The following is a 23,046-nucleotide window of genomic DNA, read 5'->3' as shown; positions in this document are numbered from 1 at the left end:
ACCCTCGTGGAATTAACTTTTACCCATGCTTCTGCACCGCGTATCTACTATTCCATTATTACAATATTATGAACCCTAGTATAATATTCAGTCAAACAATGGTGAATAAAGCTTTATGCACTTTTGATTCTCCCTTTTGAATCCAATCAGAATGTAAAGATGGTCACCAAGAACGCGGGGTATAATATGAGGCTTTGGGATCCCAACAGTGCAAAGTACATAGGAGTGACCCACCATGCTTGAGAAAGCCCTCAACAAACATCCAAAGAAAGTGGACCAAAGATATGTCTGAGCTCTTTCTTTTTTTGTTGCTTTCATCTGAACCAGTCGTTTATTTATTATATTCCACATATGAACATCATGATTAGGCACATGTGTTGAAGTTGAGCAACAGGGATATTAATGATGCTATGACTGCTAACCGTGTATGAATTGTTCTGATATATTTTAGAGGTTATATATGCATGGTGGACTAGTAATATAGGTTTGGTGCACTAATGGCCGTTTGATGAGAAGCCTATTTTTGTGAAGAATATGCAGCGAAATTACTTCGAAATGTAGATTCATTGGGGCAAATGACTTTGAGACCATTTTTCATCTAATGGGTATGGGTTATTGTAGAAAAATTTTTAATCAGTACAAGGAGTTGACCTGCGGTCTACTTAAATATAGCATGATGTTTTTCTTCTTCTTTTCTTCCTTCCTTCCTTCCTTCTTCATTCTCCTTTTACTTTTCTTTAAAAAAAAAAAAAAAAAAATCTCCAGGCAATGTTGATGTAATGTTATCAATCTAATTCCCTTATGTTTCATGTCCGAGACATTTCCTTTTCACCAGAGTTTGGTAGAGACCATAGAGCCACTATATGAATGTAAATACAAGTTATAATTTTTTTTTCTTGACCTTGGTTTCGTGTGTGAGTGTGTTTTTAGAATTAGTCTATGCATTGTTTCGCGTGTGTGGTGTTAGAATTAGTCAAAGTGTTGTTATGCTTAAGTTGCTTGATTTAAGAAGATTATAAGTATATATTTCATACAAGTAAAATATATAAATAAAAGTAATCAATATATAATCATTAATATATGAAGTTAGAAATACTAATCTTAATATTTGATATCCAAATATTTCATTTGATTATTTATAAGTAGAATGAAAAAAAAAAAAAGCACTTAGATTTTTTAGAAATATATATATATATAAACATAGATACTTTTTTCTCAAAAAAAAAAAAAAAACTTATATATCATTTACAACTATGAAAAGGTGGTTGCAAAAACCTAAAAAATCATACTTCATTGGACAAGAATTATATTATGATGAGGTTATTTCATCTTTAGCTATTTATGTATGTGGAAGACATTAATGAGAATTAAGCAGAAAATTAACCCCAAAAAAAAAAAAAATCTCTTTTTCTCTATCAAGTTTAGGATGTTAATCACCTTGAATTGACTAACTATCTTTACAATTAGTTATTTCAATTTTTCAACCCGGTTCACAGGGTAATGATGCATTTATAAGTGTGAGGAGGGCTTGGTCTCTAACCATCCATTGTTGGTATAATGGATCCTCGTGTGGAGTTTCATCATCAATCTTATTTCTTGAAAATATGTTAGGACATTGCTATGATCCATTAATGATGTTTAATTGGGAAAAAACTTCTAAAATGGAAGTAATATGATTTTTACAAAGGATGTATTAGGCGTGATCAAGTTTAAGAGATATTAGGTTTGATGCAAGGAAGATAGGCATTGCTGAGTAAGGTTTGCTGAGGGATTATAACTAGTTGCAGTAGAACTAGTAGAAGAGGAAGCCATGTCAAGATCTTGGATGCTTATTATGATAGAAAGTGAATTATGCAAATAGGTTTGAAGTAGAAACTGATAACTCCAAACAAAGAAAGATGAGAAACGAAAAAAACAATATTCGGTAGAAATGGAGGAATAGTTTATTTCACTAAGAAAAATGAGATATAATGCAACAAGTTGCATTATAACTTATGTATTTATAATGACCTACACTTGTCATACACATGCTAAAGTGGATGTAACTGATAATAATAGAAGGATGAAACAACATAATAGAATATAAACTAATAATGCAACTAACCAATAACAAATAGTAGTTACATAACCAAGTAAGTGAAATCCATATTTTTAGCAAAAAAAGAAAAGAAAGCGAAATCCATATTTTTCAACATCATTATTATAATATAAAATTAACCAAACTAATTTTGATTAAATTACGTTTGATGATTCTAAATAGTTTATGGTTTACTTGTGTTGTAAATTTATTTTAAAATGTTTTTTTTTTACTTTATATTTATTATATATTTTTTAAAATATGGGTAATTTATAATTATTTTTTCTATAAATTTTTCTATACATAGTATGGATTAATGATTAGTTATTATTATTATCATCACATAAAACTTTCTTTTAATATCATCTATATGGATGAGATACGTAATGGTCAATGGGATGACCCTCTTTTTAATCTAAAAAATCTCTCTCCATTAACTACACAAAGGTTCTTTATTTTTATTTATATAATTAATTTTATTCCTTCTCATCTCTTTTTTTTTTTGGATAGGTCATCTTTTTTCTTTGTACGACCCACAAACTTTTATGTTAATTTTGTGATGGTTGAGAAAACATAGTATTTTGTGGGTTACATGAATTCCAATAAGGTAATTGCGTCACGTGTCATACTCGTAGCCAAGAATGGCCATTATCCTGCCGAGGAGGTCACATCCTCGAATAGTAAGGTCACGTCAATAGCACGTCATCAGGGGAGGTCGTACGGTAGAGAAAGAGTTTCGAGGAAGGGGCTAGTACTAACATGACTAAACGGATGGTGGCTGCCACCACATTTAATGCATCCCACCAAACCTCCTAATTGTATTTATGTAGAGAAGACCTCTAAATAGTGTTGTCTTGGCTGCCGCAACTCACAAGGGGTTTGGAAAGGTGTCTTATGGGACGAACATTCAAGCAGTGGCCTGGATGATTAACAAATAGAGGGCCAAGATCATCTAAGGGGAGATATATAATGTAAGAAACCATCTGGGGAAAGAAAAAGAAAAAGGGGAAGAAAACACTGTAGCAACAAGAACTAGACTTGTAATCAACTTCAAAAAAGAAATATATAGAAGATTCAGTCTTCTTAGATTGTGCCGAAGACGATTTATTTTGAGCAAAACCATTTTATTCTTGTTCACTTATCATCTGAGCTCATTACCACTATTATCTGATTCATTAGAGCCTAGTTTTTCAGCTTATTCTCTAGAAATTCATTGTATTGGGTTCTTTGGGCCAAGATCTTTTTCCCTTTAGGCTTAGGCACCAAATTCCGTCGTTACAACATTAATTGCAAATAATAAAGTGGTATTAATAGTGGTCTACATGAAAATCAAACAACTTATTCCAAATGTTGTGAGAAATATTACATCAGCTGCATTATTCATAGGGAATTATTAGTGGAATAGTAGAATCCATAAATCAAGTTGCATTCCTAGGTTTACTTAAAAAGGAAAAAAAAAAGTTGCATGATTTGGTATTACAATTCTAGTAATGATAAATAAAATAGAGTACAAGTTAAAAAAAAAAAAAACTTTGCGCATTTAATTTTAAGCAATATTACACCACTCGATATTTTTTTATTGGAGGCGAATTTTGATAAAATTTACTATTAGATTAAATTATTTTTGTACATTTTTTATGCTTGCAAAATTTCAAAATAATCAAATGTCACTAACTTTTTAATCAATCAAATGTGTAAAGTTCAAGTTTTTATAGTTTAAAATTATGCATCAAAGATGAGTTTATAAATTAAATAGTAAATCAAGTCTGATTGACATGAAATTTGACATGTGTGTTACAAACATAAAGAGCATGTAATCTAATGGTGAGATTTTCAATTTATTACTCTAATAAAAAGTTATTAAGTGGTGTAACTTTACACCGGAGAATAATTCAATATTAACAAAGAATGAGATGTTTTGATTCATCTCTGTCTTCTAGAAAAAAAATCTAAAATAAAAACTGAAGTGACGATGAGAGGATAATCATAGCCCAACAATGATGTTAGAATAATGCTACATGCAGAAAAAATTTGATAACCTTTTCACATTTGTTAAGCTAGCAAGTTTTTGCTAATTCTTATATGGATCCACATTTGACATTGCATTTTTATTTATTACTAACAATTCTTATATGGATCCAATTTTTCATAGGTTAAAACTCTCTCTTAAAAAAAAAAAAAAAACAATTTTCATATCAACAAGTGACAAATTTTTGTGTGTATATAAGGTATAGACTTTCTGATAATAGAGTAAGAGAAATGTTAATGAATACCCAAAGAACATTTGTTAACAAACCATTTTAGAAATTTTTTATTATGGAAAACTAGAAAAAAGAAGTTAATGTTTTATATTTAACTATTTAAAAATGAAATTAAATAATAAATATACTAATTAAATAATTTTATTATACTATTTATTTATATTTATAATATATTATTATTTATAAATAGTAGAATTTTCTATAATATTTATAATACTATTTTGATAATATATATTTATTTTGATAGCTTTTTAATTTCTATAAGAGTGGTATAATTTAAAAAAAAAAATAATTTATTAAAACTTGCCTTAAAAGTAAATGTTAACATTATCTATAAAGTAATTTTTAAATATTTTCAGAGTGTGAAAAAAATACTCTTTTCTCATATTTATAATGACAAAGTTTGCTAATTAAAAATTCACCATAAATACAGGGGAAAGAAGCATAACTTTTTCAGATAGCTACGAATTGTCCCTGAAAATAATGATACGAGCAACAAAAATTTCACCGGCAGGAACGGGGGACATAAAGAGTTGGTTGGTAAAGTTTTGGGACCCAACTCTTGATCGAGGGTGTCCCTACCGGAGTATCAAATCAGATCCTTCCGAGAAATGAAGTACTTTGACCAGATTGTGTATCTATTGGTTCGATCAGTTTGAGTGTTATATACCCTTTAATCTAAGCCGTGGGATTTTTATACATACATTGGTCCACATTCCACAAAACCAAAAGCTTTTAGAGAGAGAGAAAGAGAGAGAGAGAGAGAGAGAGAGAGGTTGACTTCATAAAGGCAAGTGAAGTTGACGTCAAAGTCGTTACATCAGCCTAGGTTACCACGTTCCTGCCTTACCCAGCTGTTTCCTCTATCATTCCAAGAAACTTCTTTTTTATTATTTGTTTATTGCTAAAAACCTTTTAGATATATATATATATATACAAGCTATTCAGACTGTCTTCCCTAAACCTCCAATTCCTATTACTTCCAACGCCTCTCTCTTTGATTCTTGAAATTGAGCTTTTTTTACAACCTCCAACATTTCTCTTATCTCTCTCACTCTGATTCTTGGAATTAAATTTGGAGAAAAAAATGGCGGGCAAAAGATATTTTAATGAATCTGAATCAAATGAAGATCAGAAACCGGAGAAAAAGATGAAATCTAGACCTTCTTTTGCTTCGTAAGTGTTTAGACTTAGAGTTTTATGTTTTTTTTTTTTAATATAGTTTCTTTATGTTTAATTGATTCTTTAGAAGTTTTATTCTTGTTTTTGTTTAGAAAATGCTTTCTTAAATTGCACTAGGTATATATTAGAGTTTAGCTTCTTATTTCATCTTCTCGATCTTGACAGAGTTATTGGAGAAGTGGTTATGGTGAATTCACTGCAGAATCTTTTCTCAGCATTGGAACCTTTGCTTAGAAGAGTGGTATGTTATGCTTATTTATTCTTACCCTCATATATAAATCATCCTTATATACACACTTACATATGCTCCACAATAACGAGTTTATGTATTTGTATATATGATTAATCATGGATGTTCCAGTCACATGAGGCCAACAGGTGCAACTTGAATGATATGGATGATGGATCATAAGTTGGAATCTTAATATGTTGGCCGTAATTAAAGTATTAGAAAGTAATTTATGTATTTCTTAAGTAAGTGGATGTGCTCTAGTTGTTTATTCATTGTTCAAGTGATCAAGCAACTTGGTGTATTTTAAACTATAAACCCTAATCAATATGTTGTATTGACGAGGGAATATGGGGCTCAACTTGGTGTATTATTCACTATTCTTGAACTACAATGATATAGTACTATTTTCTCTCATATAAATTGTTTAATCTCATTATGAATTTAATTAATCTCTAGAAAGAATTCAATTTTACCCATCAAATTTAGTTCTTTTTGTGTTGTTATTTATGAAAATTCACTCGATGTTCTTAGGTGAAGGAAGAAGTGGAGCATGTTCTAGGACGCAACACACGCTCCTTGCTAAGGTCCCCTTCATTGCGAATTCAAGCTCTAGAGCCATCAAGCTTGAAACTAAAGTTCAGTAACAAGCTTTCACTCCCAATATTCACCGGAAGCAAGATTGGAAGTTTTGACAACAATCCACTTCAAATACTTGTGGTAGACAATGCTAATCCAAATGTTCCAATAATTCTCCCCCAACCAATCAAGATTGAAATTGTTGTTGTTGATGGAGACTTCCCTAAGGGGGATAAGGAAACTTGGACTAGTGAAGAATTCAACAACAACATTGTGAAGGAGAGAACTGGAAGGCGGCCATTGCTTACCGGAGAGCTAAATGTCACCATGAGGGATGGTTTTGCACCAATTGGAGATATAGAATTTACTGACAATTCGAGCTGGATCCGGAGCCGAAAATTTAGAGTTGGCGTAAGAGTGGTTCCAGGAAGCAATGGAGATGTTAGAATTTGTGAAGCCATGACTGAACCTTTTGTTGTCAAAGATCATCGTGGAGAATGTAAGTATCTAGCTTATAGTAATGAAATATAAATGATAAATCCATAATATGATTAAATTTTTTATTTTTATTAAAATTGATTAGAGTTTAGTGTATAGTATGAGTCTAAGTGGAAAAATTATTTAGTATATTTCAAAAGGAATAATAAGATATTCATCACAGTAATGACCTTAATATGATTGCAAAAATATTTACCTTACCTTACCTATTAGAGCTTGAGCACTACATCAACTTGTTTGATTTATCATAATTATTTTCATGAACTTGTTGTACACATAAAATTTATTCAATTTATTTAATCAAGGTAGATACCAATCATAGAGACACATATGAGGGGGGGGGGGGGGGGGAATCTAGGTCATAAGTCAAACCCATGGTGATGATCAAACCACCACCAAACCTATTAATTAATTTGGACCAATACTGAGAATATTGCTGACCCTTTTTTGTTCCATGTCCTGACTCTTCCAAAGCGTTATAGGAGATGCAGACATGTTCCATTAATAGACATTTAAACCATATTTCACTACCTTGTGTTTTGTGTGTGATAGCCTTGTTAGTCTTATGATTTCATTCATTTGCTTTATTGAAGTGGCCGGTGTTATCAAGGCCCACACTTGGAAAAAAGATAGACAACTTTTTTCTTCCTTTCACACACAAATATATATAAGTTTAGAATCACAATTTTTTTTTTCTCATAACTATTTATATGACAATTAGTATGATAATAAAAGTAATATTAGTGTTAGATTTAATTAGAATAATATTGCTTCAGTTACAATAAATTATATCAAAAGTTCTAGAAAAAAAATCATGTTTATCTAGCACTTGATTGTGAATTTCCATTTCACTCTCTCTCACCAAACCAAATGAAACACTTTTAAGTCAGCAAACAGCTAATAGTTTTCCTCTACTAGTAAAATATAATTTGGGAAAAGATAACATATGGTCCCAACTGCAAGTTGGGACATTTGAGCCACTTATTCAAAACCCCACCTGTGGATCCCTACCATCTGATTTGTAGTTTGCCTTTTTTGTTTCTATAATTCTATTTTTATTTTTCTTCTAATTTAATTTTTTTCTACGCGTTTTGCCGGCCATGGACTTAGGTCAATGGATTCATAGACTTTTTGTCAATCAGATTGCAGCAAATCTTATATTATATTCACATGAGACCCATCAAATTTTTTACCCTCATTAAATTGTCTCTCTTTTTGATTAAGTAAAAAAAAACTTTTGTTTTATAAAATTAGAGTGGTGAATTTTGAATTTTTTAATACTTTTCTTCATTTTTATCAAAACAATTTTTGAGTACGTCAAAGCATAAAAGCACCCAAAAAAAAGAAAAGAAAAAAGAAATACATGTACTGATTAAATTTTATTCTCTTATGTAGTGTACAAAAAGCATCATCCACCAATGTTGGATGACGATGTTTGGCGCCTAGAGAAGATCGGAAAAGATGGAGCTTTCCATAACAAGTTGAAATCTGAGGGCATAAAAACTGTACAAGACTTCTTGAAGTTGTCTATTGTGAACCCTCAATTACTTCGAAAGGTTTGTAATTTCACTTTTTCATTTCAAGTTCATTACAATATATCTTCCGGCTTCCAAATAATTAAAAATAATTTTGCAAACAGATTTTAGGTGTCGGAATGTCTGAGAAAATGTGGGAAGTCACGATAAAGCATGCTAGGACTTGCGTTTTGGGCAACAAACAGTACGTTTTCCGGGGAAATAATCATTTGGTCATGTTAAATCCAATATGCCAAGTTGTCAAGGCTGTGATTGATGGCCAAGATAGGGACCTAATCAATATTGATAGGGTATGACTACAATTTGCTAACCCTTTTCTTTTATAGTAACCATATATTTTTGTGCAAAAATTGTAAGTAATATATATTTGTGGGAAACCAAAAAAAAAAAATTTGTGTTTCACTAATGTGTGTGCTGTTTTTGGCATTTCCAGACCTATATTGAGAGATTAGTGAGGGAAGCATATATGAACTGGAGTTCCTTAGAAGAGGTGGATGCAAGTCTGAATGAGACTGCCTTACTAACACAAGGTAGTTATAAATTATTTTTGCAAGTTATGTAGCACGTGCAAGTATTGGATTCAATGCTCTATGCATTAGACCCATCAAGCATTTGAGATGTGTTCGCATTTCAACGGATTTAGTGCATAAGAGTATTGGATCCAAGCCTGTTCGATGCAGTTTATCTAAACATAATTATTGTGTTTGACATTAGTAACATATGCTTGAAAATTATAGGGGAAATGATGGAGCAATATCCCAATCATCAACTGATGATGGTGAAGCCATTTCAGCAACCTGGATACATTGTTGATAGAGCTATTGATATGGGGTACGAATTGAATAGTGATCAGGCTGGATGCAGTGATTGGACATATGTTAGCATGCCCAATAGGAATATTGGAATCAACTATACCATTTCAGAATCATCATCGGACGGTGAATTAACACCTTCAGCTTCAAGGTCATTCCTCAGTGGGAATTGAAGGTGAATCATTGTCAGGTGTATATAAGCAATGCAGCCAATGCCACCCAAGGAGTTAGTGTTAGGGCATTAGTGCTGAAAATTTACGTGGTTTGAAAGTGCTTTTTTTTTTTAGAAAAAATAATTATGTGCAGTTTGGGTAATTAAATTCATAATCAATGTAACAGATTGATTGCAAAGAAAGCAATTTCACAATTTTTTTGGGTCCTATTTCATATTTTCAAATTTCTTATTAGCTTTGTTTCAAGCCCATTGGAATGTGGTGGCCATGGACCATGGGTTTCTTTGTGTCAGCTTATAAGGCCAGCCCAGCAGAACTTTCAAGGTCAGTCCAGATTTGGGCCGAGCTAGTTCCTTTTAAGGTAAAATAAAAGGAGGAGATGCTACTAAAGTAACGGGCTTGAATTCGACTTAGTTTTTTAAAGAGTAATAAAATCATTGTTACGTTTGCAATGTTTTTATAACGATGAACAAAAATGTTATGTTATTAGTGAATCAAAATAAAAACTATTAACAACTTACTACTTAGGAATTGTGTGAAAACGTTATGAATGTAGCATTACTCATATTTAAAAGATAAGAGTATTTGTAAACTGTGTTTTTTTCTAAGTTTTGCATAGTTCTAACATTAAATCTTTTAACCAATAATGTCATTATTTTTTTCTTGAAGGGTATGCTATTATCCCCGAGTGTTGGAATAGTGGTTTGTTTTTATTAAGTAATTAAATCTCATATTAGATAATAATGAGAAGAGTTAGTGGGTAATGTAAAATAATTTGGACTAAATCTATTGACATAAACTTTTGAATTAAGTGGTATCTATATTATATGGACACCTCAATTAGAGTCTTCCAAGATGTTATCTTCACCCGTATTGAGTAAAGATTCTATTAAAGGAGTGAGTTAATATAATTGCAAAAGTTTTATTATATGGAATATGGGGGATAAAATGTACAGTAGTATATAAAAAATTTATGTCTTGTTGGGCATAACTTAATGGGCTTGGGTTTGACTTTGTTTTATTTACAAGCATAATGTATTTGGGTCATAAATCATAAAGGCTTGAGTTAATAAAGCTTGTATAAAATTTCGGACTGGGGCCTATTGGGTAAAACACGAGTGACGAGTGCATGGCTCTTCTTAATAAAAAGTAAAAATTAAAGAAAAGCATAAAAAATCCTTTACGTAAAACATTTTTTTTTTAATTTTTAATTTTATGTTTTTAGTGTTTCATGCAGATGAATCCTTTAGTAAACCAAAAAAAAATATATTTTTTCTCAATCAATAGAAATTAAGGACAAACCGAGAAATAAGATATTAAAGGCCTTGTTTGGTTTCATAAAGTGGTGCATCCACTTTTTATTTTCTTTATATTATATTCAAATTCTAAATTTGAATATAGAAAAAAGCAACTATTTTCATATTTGGTAGTGTTTGGTAAGTTATTTTAAATATATAATTTGAGTATAGAATACATTATACTCGGTTTTGGTCATTATTTTCTATTTTTTAAAAAAGTAACTTTTCTCACTCACATACATCACATCACTAAAAGAAAAAGTAAGTTTGTGTTTTCACAATATTTACAAATATGCAATTGTATATGTATTAATAGAAAACGAAAATGCTGAAAAGTTGTATTCATTTTTTGTATTTCAAATCCAATTTTTAGGATACTGAAAATAAAAACTGAATACAAATATTAAAACCAAACCAGTCTTTTAGTGGTGGGACCCACTAAAAACTGAAAATGAAAACAAAAAACAGTTCTTTTTTCAGCTAACCAAATAGGCCCTAAGACTTTCAAGCAACATTGCTCTTTTATTTAGACTTCATTAATTTTGCTATAAAATGCTTTTCGGTAAACATTAATTTTTACATTTTCAGGTGTTTGTTTCATTTTAAAATTTGGTCAAATTTAAAAATATCTTCTGTTCACTGGAAAACTCTTTTGTAAAAAATTGTAAAATGTTGTACAAAAACAAAGGGTTTGACATTCACATTCTCCTTCCCTTCCCTCTCATTTTCTCTCCCAAACCCCCACCACTTCTCTTCTTTCGCATTTTTTGATTCTTTAATTTTAAAATGTTTATTTTTAAATTTCAAAATTTTAAAATATAATAATTTAGTCCATCTATCTACATTTTGTCAATTTATTGTTTTCTATCCATTTCTCACATGCATTTTTTATCCCTTAAAAGAAGAGATCAGTTTGATTTGAGTCCTAGGTCGGATTGATTGTAATCTTTAAAGTGGGATGTCTCAACATTTATTAATCACATAAACTTAGAAAAGATAGAATGAATAAATTTTTACATTTTAAAATTGGGGACCATACATAACAAAAACCACATTTAAGAGGCAAAAAAAAAAAAAAAACTCTTCATAGGAAATCATTTATAACTTTTAAAAATCAGTTACATCAAGACTTGCTAAATTTGAAAACTTAGTTGAAGTGTCTAATGTAGTCCGTTAGAATGGGCAAATCGGTATAGATTACTAGGCACATTGAAAATGAACTCCCTTCCCTTTATCTCACATAGTCGTATCACATGCAAGTGGAGCAACAAGTAAACTTCTTACTTTGGTGAATTAGTAGGCACATGGTAAATGCACATGCATGGTAAAGACTTTGTTATGGTGTTTAGTAAACACTGGAAATAGTAAGATATACGGCTGCTAGATATATAGAATGGGTGAATCGGTATAGATTAGTAGGCAGGCATGTTCTAAATACAAACAAACATATAATTGAAAATAGGTTCTGAGCAAATCAATTTACAACTAGGCAAAATTTAGCCACAAAATTGGTTGTATTGGTTGTAGTTTTAAGTTATAACCTTACTAAATAAAATAAAAATTACTACATATTTTGAATATTTAATTGTTAAATTGCATGTTCTTTACTCTTTTAATGCACGTCAAATTTTGTGTTAATCGGATATTATTTACTATATTATCTATAAGCTTATATTTTATGCATAATTTTAAATCACAAAAACTTATAATTTAAACAATTTATTAATGACATAGCTAGGCTATCAACGGGTCGGGTTGGGTTGGTTTTGGACCCAACCTGGACTCGACCCGCCGGCGTCGGGTGGAGGGGCGGAGGAACCCGTAACCGATCGTCGGAAAAATCGGTCGAGTCGGTTTCGGGTGCGGGTGAGTGTCGGTCGGGCCGGGCGGGTCACCGGAATAAAGAAAGCATCGAAATCTGAAAAAAAAAAAAAAAAGCGTTGCCGGAATCTGAAAAAACTTACCGGATTCTGGAAAAAGTAGTCGGATTTTGCATTTTCTTGCCAGATTGTACATGTTTTTGCTGAAAATCGCTGGGATTTGGTCGGATTTCCTCGAATCGAAGCTTGAGCTCGTCAGATCTCCTTGATTCGAAGCTTGTTATTGCCGGATCTCCTCGAATCTAAGCTCGATCTTACCAAATACGGTCGAGTTCTCTTTAGATCTCCTCGAATCTAAGCTTCATCTTGCCGGAGTTGGCCGGATTTAAGCATATTTGAGTGAGGATTTAAGCGGATTTGAGTGAGGATTTAAGCGGATTTGAGTAAAGAAAGGCCAAACGTCGCCAAATCGGAGCTGAGAAACCCAAACGTCGCCGGATTTCAACTTCTTTTTGAGGTTTTGTCGGGCGGGTCGGGTAGATCGGGTTTTTGAGGACGAAACCCGTCACTCGACCCACCGGGGTGGGGTTCTGAAGACTAGGACCCGTCACCGACCTGTTGGAGGTGTTGGTCCGGCCGTGACGAGTCAGTTTCGGTCGGGCTGATCGGGTTCGGCGGGTCGTCGGGTACTCTAGACAGCCCTAAACATAGCTATTGATCTTTAATTTTTTAGAAATTTTGCAAGCATGAAATTTATAAGAAAAAGATGTATTCCAATAGTTGATTTGTCAAAATTCACCTTTAATAAAAAGATATTGAGTAAGGTTGTAGCCTTAAGCTACAACCAATTTTATAGCTAAATTTTGTCCTTTACAACTTATCTAATGTATTTTGAATTTGGTATTTTTTTTACAACGTATTTTTAGTAATTCTATATTTTCAATGTTTGAATGTGTTATAACATGTGAAGGAAAAGATATACCTAATGAAAAGAAAGTGACAAATCACTACAAGAAAAAGCTCTATTGCCACAAAGCTATTGCAACAAAAGGAAGTTATAGTGGCAATAGGAACTTCTTATGAGTTTAGAGTAACTTTTGTTGAAATGACAATTTAAAAGCATTAATTTATTGCATCTATAATTTCTATATAATATTATTGCAATAATTTGTAGATTATGTATTTCAATAAACTTTTTAAAGTAATGTAAGCCTTTATCGCAACTAAATTTGTTGTTGCAATGGCTAATCCCCTCCCGCACATTATTTTTCCCAATTTATCACTACCCGCATGTGCTAAAATTTCACACAAAGTCTCACAAAATAAAAACCCCTCTCTTTCAAATCTCTATCTCGCCAAACTTATTGCCACAGACTTTATTGCAATAGGGTGCAACAAAAACTTTTTTTGATGCAATAAGTGTTTATTGCTATAGTTTTGAGTTTATTGTAACAAAAAATTTTATTGCAACAGTTTTGAGTTTATTACAACAAAACATTTCATTGCAATAAACATTTTTCTGCCAAAAGCCTTGTAACTGAATTGACACCTCCTCATGTACAAAGTACTTGGGGGTCTAGGGGGGAAAGGGTTCGAGTTGCGGGTTAGCCGCGTGTTATAATTATTTCTCTAAAAAAAAAAAAAAACCTTTTTCTTGTAGTGAACCATGCATGTATTTAGGGAAGCCATTGATGCAAGTTTGCTATACTACGAGACAAAAGAAAATGTTATATATAGAACCTTAGAATTAGCCTATTATTGAGATATAGTAACTATTAATTAAGAAATTTATGTGCAGTTATTTTTTTTTTTTTTGATAAATGAAAAGGGGGGGAGGGCGATCATTGTGACTCACCCCCCTAGGCGTGACCATAGGAGCACCTTTTTGCTAGGGAATGTTGGATTGAGCCATAGCTACTGTGGTCTGGGGTGACCACAAACCTCATTTTGGCATCTCAAGAGAGCTGGTAATCAGGGACTTCTCAGCAGAGATACCCAAATTCCTCCCCAAGTACTCGCTCGAGCTCGAACTAGGGATCACAAATCTGATTCACGGATCCCAACCACCAAGTCACCCCTCTCGGGGCTTATGTGCTGTTATTGACAAGTAGTAAGTATTAAGAAAACGATGGGTTAAAATTTAACCTTAGACAATATTAGGGTTTGGTTTGTTATATAGGTCCAATCTATAGGTGAAAAGCAAACAAAAACTCTACAATTTGATTTTTTTTTTTTTGAAACCCTATTGTGCTACTTATTAGTATGGAGTGTGTTGCATTTCTTTTCCTCCTAACTGGTCCACTTATTGGGTCACTCAATTAGCCCAATTTAAGTAAAAACTTTTATTCTAGGTTGCTAAAAATTTTTAGGAATGTAAAATAAAAGTTGGAACCTTAGATTGAGAATACATGTTGATGTGAATAAAGAAAAAAAGGGAAGTAAAAAAGAATAATGTATTGTTCAATAATAAGGGGGTTTTCTCTGAAATTGAAAAGCAATAATAGAGCTATAAAGATAAAAAGCCACCAGGTTATCCTTTAATAAATGAAAAATTTTAGTTATTCAATAATACTGGAACTAAATTTTTAAATTTTGATTGACATGAGTTTTTCTTTTGCAAGAGAAGATATGCGCTAACATGCAAAGTTCCATCACATATACAAAATTTTGTACTAACAATCTAAAGATTGATCTCCAAACTTGGATGAGTTCTGCCATCATCAACCTTGCCACATGCAATGATGAGCTTGTTGGCCCTAACACAAGCACCATCTTGAAAGATAGCATAACAATGAGCCTAGAGAAAGTAATCGCGCTAGTTAGCAATCAGTTGGCTTCTGTGCAACAATTACCTAATAATATGTAGTTAGTGACGGTTTTTAATCCTGGTTTACTGCATACGACTGGAAACTCATTCAAGCAAGTGAGATTTCAATCAACATTATAATGGCTTCTAATGGATCTGGTCACTACAAGACCATCACAGATGCAATTAAAATTGCACCAACTATAATATCAAACATTTTGTGGTCTATAACAAGGAAGTTACCTATAGGGAATAGGTGTTTATCCCAAGTGACAAATAGAATATAATGATAGTTGATGATGGTATCGACCTGACTATCATCTCAGGTGATCAAAGCAAAGCCACTGGTTAGCCTACAAAGGGATCAGCTAGCCACATTCGGTAATTAACAAATATCAACATGTCCTAGTGCAAGATTTATCCTAAATAAATATTTATTGAATAATTACCACCTTGTTTTAAAATTATAAAAATAATATATTTTGTGCTAAATCTCACATGTATTTTGTACATCAAATTGATTTGTATACAAGGTAAACTAATTTGGCTAAGCACCATTAGTGCTAAAAACTAAGTTGTATGCAAAGACTATGATAAGATGCTAAGCATTTATATAGTATCACAAACATTTTTATTTTAATGTTGTCATATCCCATATTTTCTTGTGCAGTTGTTGATGATAAAACTTCATAGTAGTGAACATGAAATTCGAGAAAACCGCGGTACCAGAATTGAAGGAAGCCAAGTTGTGGCATTTCTATCCGAGTCCGACCTATCAGTCTTTTATCGTTGCAGCATTAGGGGATACCAGGATACCTTATATTCACACTTAACTATCAGTTCTACCATGAGTGCCAAATAAGTGGTATATGATATATGATCAAGAGAAGCACAGTCTGGACAATCTAACACAATCACTGCCTGATATGTACACAATTTTTGGGGAGGGAAAATATTAATATTTAAAGAAAATGAGATAGAATTTTGGTTGTCTCTAATGAAATAATTAGTACGTAAAAGAACAAAAGATAACAAAGGGATAAAGTTTGGATTTGACAGAGGAAATCCTAACCTCTGGGAACCTTTTGGATTTGATTGAGGGAATCCTGACCTCTGGAAACTAATTAGGATTTAATTTGATTAAACTTCTCAGATATTTTTATTGAATAATATTTGGCTGGTTTTATACCAGTTGCTACAACTTAACAATCGAAATATAAGGACTTCATAACGTTTACAATCTAAAAATAAGGAACTGCCCACAACGTGAACTACAATGACTCAACTACCCAACCTATTAGGACTCTAACTACTTAAAACAAACTCCAACATTACAATAAATAAAAGATAATAACAACAATAGTAAATACCAAATTCTAATGTTGATAAACCAATAGTAAATAATTAATTATTATTTCTCAAATCACTTAGTTATTGGCTCCTATATATTTTCATCATCCATCCTCTTCTAGTGTTACCCGTATGGACACCTAACTACACAAACACACGTCCCTTTCATAGAAAACCACACTCCTACAATTAGTCTAATGGACCCATAATTCCACATACATGTATGTATCACCACCCAAGGATATCAAAGTCCAAATAAAAACAAAGGCTTCTGATTTCATTTTCGCAATAAATCTGGAGATGTGGACCTAATTTCCTCTCAAAATCCAACCCTCACATACCTTGTCAGACCATAGAGGCCTTATTCTAGAACAGTGTTTATGCAATCTTATATGAACGATGTCATAGTGCAGGAAGGGTGGCTACAATGGAATGAGAGCTTTGAAACAACCTTATTTTATGGAGAGTAAAATAATCATTGGCTAGGTGCAAGTACAGAGAAGTACTGGGTGAGGTGGCTAAGTGTTCATATGTTTTAGATTCTTTTCAAGCCTAGCGTTACTGTCTCTTTGTTTCTTTATGGAGAATCATGGTTGCCCTCTACTAGTATCTCATACGATGGAGGATTGGCAAGCTAAAGATTTTAATTTATTACCCATATCATCAAAAAAGCTAGCATAGATTAATTAAATTAAGGATGTGTTATATATGAACTCTAACATGCACAATATAGTAGTAGTGTTTTAATGTTTTTATTCATAAAAAAATTCATATATGTAATGCTTTTGAAGATGCTCTATTATGTTTTTTATTTAAGTAATACATTTTGGTTTTTTTTTTTTTTCAATACAAGAAAATCATTTCAATAACATTTATGTCATTGCAATGTTTGATGCGAGTTGTTGCAAAAAAAAATTCCATTGCAATAAACTCTAAATATTTTAATAAGAACTTTGATACAATTATATATATGTTGTTACAATAAACAATTTACTAATTTGAATATTTTGTAATAATATACTATTACTTCAAAAATCTTATTGCAATAAGAAATAATTCTAATCATATTATTGCAATGATATATTCATTGTAATAAAAAATTATTTTATGTTTGTCATTGAAATAGATTGTATAATAATTGATATTAGGTTATTATAATGATAACTTATTGTACAGACTAGGAATCCTCCTGAAGCTTTTGAGCTTAACAATGATTTAGAATTTTCAAGTAATATGACCATTGAAGAAAATGAAATGGTGGGGAAGATGATCATAGTGGGCTTGTGGTGCGTACAGTCATGCAGATAAATCCATTTAATAGGCCATGCATGAGTAAAGTGATTGAAATGTTAGAAGGAAACATAGAAGGCCTACAAATCCCTCCAAGGCCTGTTTTGTCTTTTCCACAAAGAACACTTGCAAAAGAATCCTTCACCACATTAGTATTATGCAAATATATTTCTAGATACATTTTTATCATCTATCTCTTTATACAAAAAATCTTATGTAGTTTAAATTAGATACGATATGAGATATTCGTGGCATAACCATTTGGTACTTTAATATCGTTCAAATACTCTCAAGAAATAGTTTCTTTCAAAAGACTAATAGTTTGTAGGTTGATGCAGTAGTTAGCTAAGGCTACTACTAAAGTTATCCATTTATTATTTATGATTTTTGGCTTTTTGCCAAAATGTGGTTCATGATTTATTTTTGTTTATTTATTTATTTATTTAGGTTTTTATGGGAGATTTGTTTTTGTTTTATAACTTGGATATGTATGTTACTCATTATTTAGCGGTATCACTTTTTTTTTTTAAATCGCTATAATTATAAGTTGTGGACATTGGTATTGTGGCACCGTCTGTATTTTAAATTAAAAATTATGAAAAATTTGAAGTTCCTACTATTTTGTTATAATTTTTCAAATAAACAAGTTTTTTTTTTTTTTTTTACCATTCAAAGGGAGGAACAAAGAACAGTACTAATTACAAAAGGCTGGATTGGACCAACAATGCTGTATAGGCACTATAGTTGTCATATTAGCTACAAAATAGACTGAGTCAAGGACAACTTTGGGAACCAATATCATCTTAGAAGTAAGTCCATTATGGTGAAGGAAAATTAAATTAGCAGCCACTGTTTTCTCTTGCCAATTTGGTGCTCTTTCCCTGTTGGACATTTGGACTAAACTTTTGCTACTGCTAAGGAATATCACACGGTGAAAACTCATATTCCTTGCCTTCAGAGCTGCCTCCACCAAAGCTTCAAGATCTGCCCCATAAGTTGAACTTGCTGCACAACTAGCTACACCAGAGAACATGATCTCTCCCTGCAGACACTTAGTTTCATAAGCATAGGCACTCCTTCTAGTCTTCTTTAGCTTAGCACCTGCAATTTTGATCATAAGCTGCCAAGGCTCTGCACTTAGATGATAGCCCGAAGCTGAATGCATTGACTGCCTTCTGGTATTTGAATTTTTTGTGAATGTGACCTGGTACCTGCAAGAAAGATTTTGAGTAGTTAATATCACTTCCATTGGATTAGGTAGTTTGCCTTCATGAACCACCATGCTTCTGTGGTTCCAGATAGTCCATAAGGTAGTAAAGATGACATAAAGATTTCCCATTCATTTAGACTCTAATTTCTTGTGTCTAACTAGTAAATTTCCAATCCAATATTGCACTGTGATATTAGAGAGGTCAGTGGTATGAACAGCTAAAGGAGATCCATGCCAACAGGCTTTGGTAAAGGAATAGTGCAGAAAGATGAGATGTGGATTCATTCTTTAAGTTGCACATGAGACAACTATAAGAGGTAGAGATACCTCAATTTTTTAGAGTTAGGAAGGTAGGGAGACTATCATGCATCAGCTTCCACACAAAATCGCTGATTTTCAAGGGCACCTTCACCTTTTGAATAAGGTCCCAGACTTCTCTATGGATTTGGTTGTACCTGTCATGGTTTGGGAGGGGGAGAGGGGGGGTGGGGGGTACAATGGGAGTCTTTAAGAAGAAAACTATAAGCTCTCTTGACATTGAAATCTCTTGAGTTGGAATATTTCCAAAGGAGTTTATCATTGGCTGATCCTGTTTTTGAGAGTGGAATTTTCAAAATATTAGACCACTGGGGGTATTGATAGATGGTCCGAACCATATCAACTTTCCAAGTATTGTTGCTATGGTCAATTAGATTAGCTACTGTGCTTGTGTGTAATCCTGGATTGTTAAGATTCTGTGATGGGCAGTGAAACCAGTTCTGGTGGTTTAGTGGGGTTTCAGAACCTTTTCCAATACAATATCTTCCTTCTTTGAGTTTGGGATTATCATTTTTAATGATGCTTCTCCAATACCAAGAATGATGTGGCTTAGGTGTGCAATCTTGTATGGATCCTCTAGGAAAGTATTTTGCCTTAAATGTTTTTGCAAGAAGGGATTGGGGGTTGTGGTTTATTCTCCAAAATTGTTTTGTAAGCACTGTCTGGTTCATTAGACTGAATTTCTTAGTCCCCCCCTCTTTCTTGGGTTGACATATCCCGTCCCAATTAATTAGGTGTAGTTTTCTCACCCCTTAATCATGACCCCACCAAAAGGCTCTAACCATGGAATCCATCTTGTTGCAAGTGGTTTCAAGTACTTTAAAGCAAGAAAATGTGTATAGAGGAAAGGTTTGGAGAACAGAGGAGATAAGAGTTGTTCTTCCAGCTTGGGAAAGCAATTTTGCTTTCCATCCCTGCAGTTTCAAGATGAGTTTTTCAATTAGGAATTGGAAGTCAGCAACTCGATTACCCTTTAGTTTAAAGTTAATGCCAAGGTATTTACTTGGGTTCTATACCAAATTCACCTGTAGTGACCTGGCAAGAGATTCCTAATCATCTTTAGACATGTTAGGGAGCAGAAAATGTCAGATTTTGAAAGATTGATACTTTGACCTGAAAGAGAGCAGTACCAATCTAAGATGAGTTGGATGCTAGCTAGAGATTTATTGTCCTTCCTAAAGAAAAGTAGGGAGTCATTAGCAAACAACAGGTGTGTGAAGGAACAACCATTTCTACCTATTTTGATCCCAGTAATATCCTTTGAATTTTCTGCTTTCATTAATGCTAGAGATAGGATATTGGCACATATGAGGAAGAGATAAGGGGATATGAGGTCCCCTTGTCTAAGGCCTTTAGAAAGTTTAAATGACTTGAGTTATGCTACCATTCACTAGTAAGGTGTAATGCACCGTGGTAACACACTCCATGATCCATGTTATCCACTTTGGTTCAAATTTCATGGCTATCAGATTTGATTTCAAAAAATTTCAGTCCACCCTATTATATGCTTTGCTCATGTCGATTTTTAGAACCCCAAAGCTGTTTTTTCTACCCTTCTTTGTTCCTAAGAATGTCATGAATCTCATGAGCTATAAGAATATTGTCAGTAATGTTTCTTCCTCGGATGAAATCATTTTGATAGGGGGTGATGATACTATCCATGTAGGGTTTAAGTCTATTTATAAGGATTTTTTATATGACTTTATAGATTACATTGCATAGACTTATTGGCCTAAAATGTGTAACATCATCAGGAAAAGTAGTTTTAGGTATGAGTGTAATATATGTATAGTTAAGGGACCCTAAGTGGAAGAATGCTTGAACAGTGTTGAAGATATCTGTCTTGACAATGCTCCAGTATTTCTGGAAGAATAATGCAGCAATCCCATCTAGTCCAGGAGCTTTATGTGGACCCAGCTGGAAGACAGTAGACTCAATCTCCTCATTTGTCACTGGCTTGTTAAGACTAAGGGACTGCTGTACTGAGAATTGTGGGATAGGTAGTGAGTTAAGCTCTTCTAAAATATTTTCAACACTAGTAGGACTTGTAGCATCATAGGACAGCTTGAAGTGGTTCACCAATATGTTTTCAATATCCTTAGGGTTTTCTATTAGGTTTCCATCTCTATCTTTCAAGTGCAGGATTCTGCTCCTAGCTCTTCTTTGCTTGACCAGTGTTTGGAAAAACCTAGTATTTCTATCACCCAACAAGGTCCAATCACTTCTAGCTTTCTGTGTCCACATACTACAAGAAATCTGGGCTTAGGCGATGTTTCTAAAATGTCACTAAAAACCCAAAAACGTCACTATAGACACATTGAAGATATAATTTTTAAGTAGAAATCCTCATCTAATGGAAGAATCCTCATCTAATAATAATAATAATAAAAATGCCTTTAGTTTTGGGTGGAACTTAACAATTTACTTACTTTTTAAAAAAAAAAATTAGATACAATTATACCTTTTAATAAACAAGTCAATCCAATCTGATATTTAACGTAAATCATTAATAATCTATATATAGACACACATCAAGTATACAAGATAGAGGTGTGTGATATATGTGACAAGATAAGATCTTTTCATTAATTTAAATATTCATAATAACAACACATTGCATTATTGTTCTTCAAAAAAAAAAAAATGCAATTCATTATTGTCATCCAATAATTATCTATAGGTAACATAGCATAGTGCACCATGGGTCATTTGTTGACCGCATTGGCACATTATATACCATCATTGTTTAACCATATTAATAAATTGTAATTCTTCTATATCTACCATCATTGTTTAAGCATTTTCACATTTTCCTTGTACACATTAGTGGGCAGTGGGCTTTAAAAAAAAAAACAATAATCTCAAGATTTACAAACTTGTATATAAACTTACAATGATTCAGCCTTTGATGCTCAGGTCTTTTTGCTCAAAAATTCAAATTTGAATAAGAGTTTTCTGTACCAAAATCTAACCAAAAGAAGCAAACAACAAAAATTAGCACAAAAGTTCCATGACCCATTAAAGAAAAACTAAATCAAAGCAAACCCATAAACCAAAACACAAAGACTCCATGACCCATTAAAGAAAAACCAAATCAAAGTAAACCCATAAGCTAAAATACAAAGACTTACACTTTAAAGACACTTGAACACCAAAAAAGAGGGAAAAAGTATGGTGGTGGCAGTGGATGGTAGTGGAGGTCGACGATGGCCGCGGTGGCTATGTTGGTGGCAATGGGTGGTGGCTAGAGAGGGAAGAGCTTGTAGAAGTGATAAGGGCAGGGGGAGAATATAAAAGTGGGAAAGGTAAGTTTGTCTGAGAAAAAAAAGAAATGAGAAGAAACAAAACAATGAAAAAAAGTGTAGGGAAAAAAAAGAGGAAAAAGGAAAAAGGAGGGACAAAAAACGGGGGAATTGAAAAGTCAGCGAAAATGTCGCTATAGATTTTTTGGACTATATGGTGGTTCTTCTTTAAACAAAATATACGCCACTATAACTGTACTTTTTGCAAGAAATGCTGCTATTATTTTGGGTTATAGTTATGTTTTTTAAAAATGTTGCGATAGTCTCACTCTTTAGCAGCGTTGTTTAAAAACATCACAATATACT

At 32.6% G+C, this 23,046-nt stretch overlaps 1 protein-coding gene and 1 long non-coding RNA gene across 2 annotated transcripts; one reads left to right on the top strand and one right to left on the bottom strand.

Annotated features, from left to right (window-relative positions):
• The first annotated feature begins 5,312 nt into the window (after positions 1-5,312).
• On the top strand, positions 5,313-9,457 carry LOC142630921 (protein SAR DEFICIENT 1). The gene is made up of 7 exons (XM_075804981.1): positions 5,313-5,514; positions 5,686-5,761; positions 6,284-6,827; positions 8,222-8,382; positions 8,466-8,651; positions 8,795-8,891; positions 9,099-9,457. The coding sequence occupies exons 1-7, from the start codon at positions 5,426-5,428 to the stop codon at positions 9,344-9,346; spliced, it is 1,401 nt and encodes a 466-aa protein (XP_075661096.1). The 5' UTR covers positions 5,313-5,425; the 3' UTR covers positions 9,347-9,457.
• A 9,083-nt stretch (positions 9,458-18,540) lies between these two features.
• On the bottom strand, positions 18,541-22,788 carry LOC142630430 (uncharacterized). Its single transcript, XR_012843310.1, has 3 exons — positions 22,570-22,788; positions 22,331-22,405; positions 18,541-19,121 (listed from the first exon to the last, which is right to left on the bottom strand). It is a non-coding gene; the product is annotated as an uncharacterized LOC142630430 (long non-coding RNA).
• Positions 22,789-23,046: the final 258 nt, after the last annotated feature.

This window comes from Castanea sativa, chromosome 4 (assembly GCF_040712315.1).
Source record: "Castanea sativa cultivar Marrone di Chiusa Pesio chromosome 4, ASM4071231v1".
Lineage (NCBI taxonomy): Eukaryota > Viridiplantae > Streptophyta > Magnoliopsida > Fagales > Fagaceae > Castanea > Castanea sativa.
This window is presented reverse-complemented; position numbering and strand designations above follow the sequence as displayed.

Excerpts from the sequence above, each read along its gene's own strand:
- LOC142630921 (XM_075804981.1), top strand. The coding sequence starts at position 5,426 with ATGGCGGGCAAAAGATATTTTAATGAATCTGAATCAAATGAAGATCAG. Across the intron at positions 8,383-8,465 it reads ACCCTCAATTACTTCGAAAG|ATTTTAGGTGTCGGAATGTC; the intron begins GTTTGTAATTTC and ends TTTTGCAAACAG. Across the intron at positions 8,652-8,794 it reads ACCTAATCAATATTGATAGG|ACCTATATTGAGAGATTAGT; the intron begins GTATGACTACAA and ends TGGCATTTCCAG.